At 54.2% G+C, this 8715-nt stretch overlaps 1 protein-coding gene across 1 annotated transcript; it reads left to right on the top strand.

Moving 5' to 3' along the window:
* The first annotated feature begins 1098 nt into the window (after positions 1–1098).
* On the top strand, positions 1099–8054 carry LOC1279964 (HEAT repeat-containing protein 1 homolog). The gene is made up of 4 exons (XM_319753.5): positions 1099–2409; positions 2485–2747; positions 2819–7592; positions 7710–8054. Exons 1-4 carry the CDS (start codon positions 1244–1246, stop codon positions 7900–7902), a joined length of 6396 nt encoding a protein of 2131 aa, XP_319753.5. The 5' UTR covers positions 1099–1243; the 3' UTR covers positions 7903–8054.
* Positions 8055–8715: the final 661 nt, after the last annotated feature.

Genomic DNA, 8715 nt, shown 5'->3' on the forward strand with positions numbered 1-8715 from the left:
CTACATTTCAAGGATGTCTTAAATCTCATATGTTGAAGTGTGTTATAAAATGAATTCTTATCCTGCTCAAAGTTTATTCAGCTACATTGACGTTAAGAATTTTTATACCTAGCATGCGATGTTTGTTTTTTACCTTCACCAGATGCGAAATTAATTTCCTAGACTTCTCATTATGCAGATGCGTGATTAATTTCCTAGACTTATGCTGTTTTACGGATAGTTTTTCGCTTATCGCGCCAAAACTTTTTGTTTGCCTGGGCTGTACTCTACAAAAAGGCAACGCGGTTTTGAACGGTTTGGTTATTTGAAATCCAAAAATTGTGTCCGTTAAAATATAACGTCCCAGATTTAGAATAAAATTTCATTTATGCTGATTCTGAGCATTGTACGTCATTTAAATTTGATTCTGATAAGAAAATCATTTAAATTTAAATTGCAATACCACTGTCTGCGGTTGAAGGTTTAAAAAACTGTTCGATAGAATAACTTATTCAATTTTGATTGTCGAGTTCACAACATTGTCGTTTATTTGGGCTCGGTAAGTGACCCACGGTTTTCCCAAAGTTGTTCGTCTCATTTTTATATGAGACGACTGATATTGTAACGTGTTAAAGCTTGTATCATTTATTTTTATCTCTAAGAATTTACCTGTGATGATGCGGGTGCTATTTTGAGGTTAGTTGTTTATTTAATATTTTTTTTACGATTCTTAGGTGGGATCATTTAAAAACGCTTGTGTTTTGTACTCTAAGTATGTTTCTGCGATCAAACTGTTTTCTTTTAATTCACTTCTATTTATTTGATAAAATAATTAAAAACTTTTTAAAAAGTTTGACGATTTTGTTCGCCATTTTCGTGATTTTCGCGTTCGAGACGCACGCGAGACGATTTGTTACTTTTTGTGAAGTTGAAAAGGTATGAAGTGAATAATCTTTCGATCTGGTTGTTGACTTGCGATATAAAAAATTTGGAAGCCACAGCTAAGTCCAATAATTGGTCGAAATAGTTAAAATTTTATGAATTCAATTTTAACCAGCCATTTTCCCACTGTGCTTATTTTGTTTCTTGGGTTATATCGTAAACTGTCGGCGCCGTCTGGTGGAAACGTCAAAGCACAACATAAACAAATTGCACGTGTTTGGAATGTGCCGCATGTAACCCGGCAGTGAGTGTAGTTCAATTAAAAAAGAAAGGTGTAATTGGCAGTCTTTCATTGTAATTTAGTCTCAACCGTACGGCAACGATGGCTACCGGGCTAGCAGCACAACTAAAACGCTTGGCCGCACCGCAAACGTCCGCCCCGGTGGACGCGCGCCGCACGGCCTCGATTCTGTTCGACGCGAAGGAAGCCGCCTCCAAGGATCGGGAAGTAATTTACGATATCGGTGTGAGCGGCCTGGAGGAGCTTACCCAAATGCATGGCGCGTTCGCGCAGTTCGAGGACACGCTGTTCGACAAGCGTGCGATGGATCTGCAACGATCCGTCGAAAACCGCGAGGTGAACGAGCAGCTCGATGGCAACATTCGGCGGTTTTTCTACCATCTCTCGCCGTACTTTATGCTGCAGCCGGCGCACAAGTGTCTGGAGTGGTTGATCCGTCGCTTCGAGATCCACAAGTACAACCGGGAGCTGTTCGTGCATCTCATTCTGCCGTTTCACGAGACGCGCATCTTCGTGCGCTGCGTGCAAACGATGCAGATCGAGGAGGTGAATGACCGGCTAGCGTTTCTGGCCGCGGTGGGCAAATCTGGCGTACCACCGGCCAAGCGTACCATCATCGACCACTGCGTGAACCATCCGGGGTTTCTGCAGCAGTACGGAAGCTTCCTCACCGGTGCGGTTGAGGAGTTGGCCGGGAGGGCCAATGCGCTGCAGGCCACCTTCGCGTTTTACTGCACCACCGCGCTGGGAATGCTGCACAGTGCGGAGACGGTGTCGGAAAACCACGTCACTGCCGTGCTGCACACCGTCGGCAAGGGGCTGGCGTCGCGGGCGATCGATTTCGCCGCCGGTTCGTTCATGATCGTCGGGCAGCTGGTGATGAAGGCGAGCCTGGCCCAGCTGACGGTCGACTATCTGGCCCGGCGGGTGATAGCGGTGCAGCTGCCGGCCCTGACGGCCGAAGCGACCATGCTGCTGGTGCTGATCTTCCAGACGCAGCACGAACGCTTGGCTACGCTGTCGAGGGAGCTGATGGGCGAGATCCGGCGCTGCAAATGGCTCGCACCGACCCTGTGCACTGTCAAGGCGGACGGTGTCGATGTGCTCGTGCTGTACCGGAAGCTGCTGGAAAAGTGTCTGAACGAAATCTGCTGCACCAAGGGTGCGCTCAAGCTGTACAGCGGGTTCTGCGAGCAGCTGATGCTGGAAATTCAGCTCACTGAGGTGGAGGCGGAAGTGATCGTTCAGTAAGTGGAAGCATTCGTTTGTAAGCAGCTCTCATTGCAAGCGCGTTTTAATTCGCTTGAATCGTTTCGTTGCAGATGTGTGCTGGACTCATACTTCCACAAGGACGTGCCGGAGAAGAAAGCGGTCGCCACCAACAGCGACGACACGATCGAGCTGGACAGCGAGGAGGAGGACGATTTTGTGAGCAGGGACCAGCACGTGACGCAGTGGTACTCGGAGTATCTGAAAAGCTTCGAGCGCCAGTACCCGGGAGCGTTCGACAAGGTCGTGAAGCGCATCATGAAGGGCCAGGAGCAGTACTCGCCCAAGAAGCGGAACGCACTGCGCAACGTGCTGGGTAAGTGTGTTACACGCTCTTGTGTTTCGTTGCCATTTGTTTCTATTCTTGCTTGCTCATCCCCTTTTTAGGCTTCCTGCTGCAGGCATCGTACGACGAGAACGAAACGAACGTGTTCGAAAGCCTCTTCCATTACGATGCCGACCGGCGGGCGCACGCGGTCCAGTATCTGGTGGAAAACCTGCGCACGATGAAGCTGAAAAGCACGGGCCAGGTCGATCTGCTGCGGGACAGTGTGCGGGAGCGGCTGGCGGACAGTAGCTGCGAGGTGATTGAGGAGCTGCTGAAGATCGATCCGCAAGAGCTGATCGTGGTGGTTGGGACGGACGAGCTGATTGGCCGGCTGAGCCAGCTCGTGCTCAAGTGTGCGGCCAATCAGACACGGTGGGCGAAAGTAACGCCGCGCGTAATCGAACTGCTGACCGATAGGGTGGTGTACGGGCGGGGGAATGTAAATCAGATCATTATTGCACTGTATCCGCTGCTCTTTCCAATTGGAAACGATCCCGTCGGGCAGAGGAACGCCAAAGCGCTGCTGTCGACCGCCTTTGCTAAGCAGTACCTGGTCGCCCGGTTCTACGGCAATGAGGAGAACTGCGAACTGATGCTGAGCACGCTGCTCGAGGCCGGCCAGTGCACCAATCCGGTGCAGATGTGCTTCAACATATTGCTGCTGTCGTCCGCGCTGCCCACCCCGTGCACCGTCGGGCAGGCGGACCGTGTGCTGGACTATGCGGTCCGGCAGCTGCAAAACCATCGCTTCCGGTACGCACCGACGTCGGACATTCAGTGTCTGCAGGATAATCAGCTGCCGCAGGATCTGCTTACCGTGCCGATCCGGTACATCCTCGAGCGCGTCCAGTTCGCGCCGATCGGGGAGATGAACTTCGGGCGGCAGTGTGTGTCGCTGAAGCTGCGGCTGCGCATTTTCGCCGTACTGCTCGAACAGTACTGCACGATCGATCCGCAGCACGGGGCTGTGCGGTCCATCTTTGGCGAGCTGCTGAAAAGCTACCTGTCGCGGCTGTACCCGCAGCTGGTGGATCGGATCGAGTTTCTGTCCCACTTTTACACCGCCCACCTGATCGAGCCGGGCTCGAAGGACGATGCGGACAACTTTCTGATCAACGCGAAGCTGCAGATCCGTTGCCAGCGCTTGCTGAACACGCTGCTCGAGCAGGTGAGCCAGGAGGAATCGGGCTGCACGGTCACGGAAAGCGCACTGATAAACGTGCTCCTGTCACTCACGTCCGGCTCGGCGGTGGTGCGCGAATGCACCATGCGCACGCTCCAGCTGATCGTGGGGCTGCGCAAGCGCAACGGGCTGTCGAAAGCGTTCAACGGCTTCGTGAAGCGAATGTACAAGCGGCGCGAAGAGCTCACGATGGACGGGGAGCAGCTGGCGCTGGTAGTGTTTGCGATCTTTTCGCTGGAGGAAGAGGAAGGCGGCGGGCACCCGCTGCAGCCGGTGATGGAAAGCTTCGTGGCGCGCATCGTCGACCCGAGCACACCGACGTACATCGTGTGCGGCATCGTGGACCTGCTGAAGCTGCTGGACGATCCGCACGTGCTGCTGAGCTGCGCCTCGAAGGGTGTCAGCATCATCGAGCGCGTGAACGCCGCCGCCAGCCAGCCCGTGTTCGATGCGTACGAGTCGCGGGTGGTGCAGCTGCTGCTGACGCGCTTCAATCTGGACATAGTGGCGCATCTGCCGGGCAGTGCGATCTGCCAGCGGCTGGTAACGCTCGCCATTCGGTGCGACAAACCGCTCTGCCTGGCTTCGGAGCGGAAACTTTGCACACCCGCCATCGCAATGATCGAAGCGCTCGCGGGCGAAGTTTTCGAAACGCTGCCGAAAGCGTACGCCCAGGAGGTGCTGCAGTGTGTCGTAGCGGCCACGACGCTGTCCGAGCATCCGGAAACGAACGCCGCCACCGGGAAGCTGTTCAAGAGCAGCGCGATCGATGCGGAGGTGGTGGTCGACATGCTGTGCGCCATGTACGACGGGCGGGCGCGGGACGACGCGACCGGGAAGCAGCCGGGCAAGCCGGGCCGCAAATCGATTGCGATCGCACCGTCCGAGCGCGTGCTCGGCTCGACCGTGTGGAAGTGTGGCGTGACGCTGCTGGAGCATTTGCAGAACAAGCGCAAGCTCGCCAACGCGCAGCTGCTCGTGCCGAAGCTGTTCGAGTGCCTGAAGTACTGTCTGGACTTTGAGGAGCAGTCGGCGGTGGAGTACGTGAAGCAGATCGTCCTGGCGCTGCTGCTGCACTGCATCCAGAAGGTGGAGCACGAGAGCCCGGCCGGCGGGCCGGCACCGTTTGCGAACGCTAGCGGCACGTTCAAGGTGGAGCAGATTGTGCAGTGCATCCGGGGGACGCAGAACCCGCAGACGCACCATCACGCGCTGCTGCTGCTGGCGCACGTGGCTCGCTACGTGCCCGACCAGGTGCTGCACAATATGATGGAAATCTTCACCTTCGTCGGGTCGTCGATCGTGCGGCAGGACGATGCGTACAGCTTCCAGATCATCTCGAAGATCATCGAAACGATCATACCGACGATTGCGCTCGGCGGTGGTGGTGGTGGGGAGGGAGCTGCCGCCGCGTCGGCTGCGCCCACCGCCGCCCAGATGGAGCAGGTGGTGCCGATACTGAAGATCTTCTCCGACATCATACTGGACGTGCCGGAGCATCGGCGCATCCTGCTGTACGTGAAGCTGTTGCAAACGCTCGGCCCGGCCGAGTATCTGTGGGTGTTTCTGGGCGTGCTGATCGAGTCGGACGTGATGAAGGGCGGCCAGAAGGCGGAGCGGCGCAATCCGGCCAAATCGCGGGCGGATGCGGAGCTGGCGGGCAGCGAACTGTCCAAGCGCATGGAGGTGGCGCTGCTGATTGCGCGCGAGTTCGAACCGACGGTCATCATACAGACGTGCACGTACCTGGTCGACTATCTGCGCGATCTGCCGATGGAGATTGAGAAGCGCAAGAGCGACCTGGGCCCGATGGAGCTGGACGTGGTGGATGGGTCGATCTTTAACGTGAAAACGCACACGGGCAGACAGCTGAAGCACTTTAAGTACTCGCTGGTGCAGTTCGTCGGTGGGTTGCTGTCGACGGTGTTTGTGATCAACAAGATCGCCCAGCTGAACGAGGAGGAAACGCTCGGCATGAAGAAGTACTACCAGAACCTGATCGTGGGCATACTGACGTACGTGAATGCGGTGTCGAAGATGCTGGACAAGCTGAAGGAGGACGGTTCGGACGAGAAGATACCGCTGTACTGGCGCGCGATGCTGAACAACTGTTACGACATACTGGAGAGCACGATTTCGCTGCTTTCGGCCGACACGCTGATCATCGTGGTGCATGGGCTGTTGAAGCATCGCTTTCTGATGGTGCGGCGCAAGGTGATCGAGCTGCTGAACAACAAGCTGCAGTACAAGCAGGACTACTTCAACGACAGCCACTATCCAGGGCTGCTCAAGCTGTTCGATCCACTGGTCGAGCTGGTGCAGGGCCTGTACGAGGAGCAGCACGTGGTCGGCACCGCGTTCGAGCGGATGGTGATCGTGCAGCTGAGCTACATTGCGGTGCGCCACCTGTCCAAGATACTGACGCAGTACGACACGAAGAAGGTGCAGTCGGTGCTGGCCGCGCTGATGGAGGAGCTGCACGGCTACAAGCGCAACCCGAACACGCAGATACTGTCCTCGCTGATCCTGTGCATCGGCGAGCTGTGCAGCCACCTCGGCCCGTACTCGATCAACTTCCTGCCCAGGTTTATGCCGATGGTGAGCAAGTTTCTGCACGCGCAGCTGCAGTCGGGCGAACCGTTCGACATACTCACCTCGAGCATCGTGCTGCTGACGGTGAAGATTGTCGACACGCTGGCCCGCTTCATATCGCCCTATCTGCGCTCGATGCTGGTGGGGCTGGCCCGGCTGTACGCGATGATCGAGCAGAAGAAGGACCCACGGTTGGGCAACATGCTGTCCCGGCTGGTGCTGATCTGGGACAGTCTGACGACGACGATAACGCCGCGCGTGCTGCTGCCGGCGATCGAGGAATGCTACCACACGCTGATCGGCGAAGGGGAGCTGAGCGCGATCGGCCCCCTGATGGGGCTGCTTTCCACCATGTTCGGGAAGATGAAGTCCAGCAGCTTCGACGCGATCCGGAGCGAGGTGACGGAGCTGTTCCTTACGGCGCTACAGTTCCGGTGCTACAATTCGGCCACCGATACGTACACGCTGGACGCGATTGATGCGGCCGAGGCGCACGTTATCAAGGCGTTCGTGGTGCTGATTCTGAAGCTGTCGGAGAGTACGTTCCGGCCCCTGTTCTACCAGGTGTTTGAGTGGTCGATCCGCGAATCGTCCAGCAACGATCGGGCGATCACGTTCTTCAATCTGTGCTGCCACGTGGCGGAAGCGCTCAAGTCGCTGTTTGTGCTGTTCGCCAGCGATCTGGTCGCGATCGCGGTGAAGCTGCTGAACGCAACGAACAGTGCGAAGGTTGGCGAGGGGGACGACGACCCAGTGAGCGAGCTGCACTTTGAGCTGGAGTCGAAAAACGTCACCCTGCTGCGGTACGTGCTGAAGACGCTGTACAGCATCGTGCTGTACGACAATCAGAACTTTATCAACGCGGTCCGGTTCGATATGCTGCTCGGGCCGGTTTCGGACCACCTGGAGAACGGGCTGATAGTGCGGGTGCCGGAAGTGCGCACGCTGGTGATCGACTGTCTCGCCCAGATGGCAGTGGCCGTGATGGATGATTCGCTGTGGCGCCAGCTCAACTATCAGGTGCTGATGAAAACGCGCAACAACGACGCGCAAGTGAGGTAAGCAGGAAGCACGGACCGGGGTGGGGTACGCTTTAGTGTGGGCGCAATAATCATTACCGCCTTTTATTATATCTCCTTTTCTCCGTTTCTGTGTAATTTCTTTCCCGCGGGTAGATTATTCGCGCTCGAGGCGTGCACGGAAATAGCGCGCAAGCTGGGCGAAAGCTACGCGCCGCTGCTGCCGGAAACGATTCCATTCCTGGCGGAACTGATGGAGGACGATAATGAGGACGTTGAGAAAGCGGTGCACCATTCATGCCGTGAAATTGGCCGTGCGACAGGTGAAGATTTGCAGAAATACTTCTAGAGAAAGATGTATTTGGGATGGATGGGGGGACCTGGAGGGTGAGGTCAGAGGAAAAGTACCTTCACTTCTGGTGCGAAAGGGCGAAACGTTTTACTTTGCGTTGCAGTGCGAGAACAGTCAAGATATAATAAAGAATCGATTAAAATTCTAAAGCATGAAGTTGTTGCTACGCTGAGAAGATTTGCGTCCACGGATAAGGATGAGAAATTAAAGTGTAAAGAAGTGCAACGGGATGAAGAAGCGGGACGACAGCCGGTAAGTAAGTATTTAATTTTCAACCTGCATTCGGGTCGAGACAGGTGTGTTAATTATCTGCTGATTTATAAAACATTAAAGCTGATTGAAATCTTTTTTGGAAGTTAAACATTCAATGCCTTCACGGAAATTCCCTTTTTCTTGCACAAAACGAGCTTAACACTGTCTTTATCTTAAAACTTTATCTGTACACTGTCTTAAAACTTTATCTGTACTCATCACACTGTTTTCCGGGTCAGTTTCTAGTGTGAACGGCATTATTCAACAATCGCCTAAAGTTTTTTTCAACAGCCCAGCTGTCACAAATAATTACAGCTGTTGAAAAACATCTTGAAAGATTTGAATCATGCTGTTCTCATTGAAAACTGAGCCACAGTGTATTGCTCTAATTAATTGGTAGATATTTACCACTGCGCCATTTCATGAACTCGCTCACAAATGCCTAGTTTTAAGCTAGTTTTAAAGTTTATAAATATTATACTTGTATGCACTTTCAAACAACTCCTCTATTTTTCGAATCTATTTAATTTTAATTTAATCGAACTATTTAAACGGAGA

The sequence above is a fragment of the Anopheles gambiae genome, chromosome 3 (assembly GCF_943734735.2).
Source record: "Anopheles gambiae chromosome 3, idAnoGambNW_F1_1, whole genome shotgun sequence".
Lineage (NCBI taxonomy): Eukaryota > Metazoa > Arthropoda > Insecta > Diptera > Culicidae > Anopheles > Anopheles gambiae.

Excerpts from the sequence above, each read along its gene's own strand:
- LOC1279964 (XM_319753.5), top strand. The coding sequence starts at position 1,244 with ATGGCTACCGGGCTAGCAGCACAACTAAAACGCTTGGCCGCACCGCAA. Across the intron at positions 2,410-2,484 it reads GAGGCGGAAGTGATCGTTCA|ATGTGTGCTGGACTCATACT; the intron begins GTAAGTGGAAGC and ends GTTTCGTTGCAG. Across the intron at positions 2,748-2,818 it reads CGCACTGCGCAACGTGCTGG|GCTTCCTGCTGCAGGCATCG; the intron begins GTAAGTGTGTTA and ends TCCCCTTTTTAG.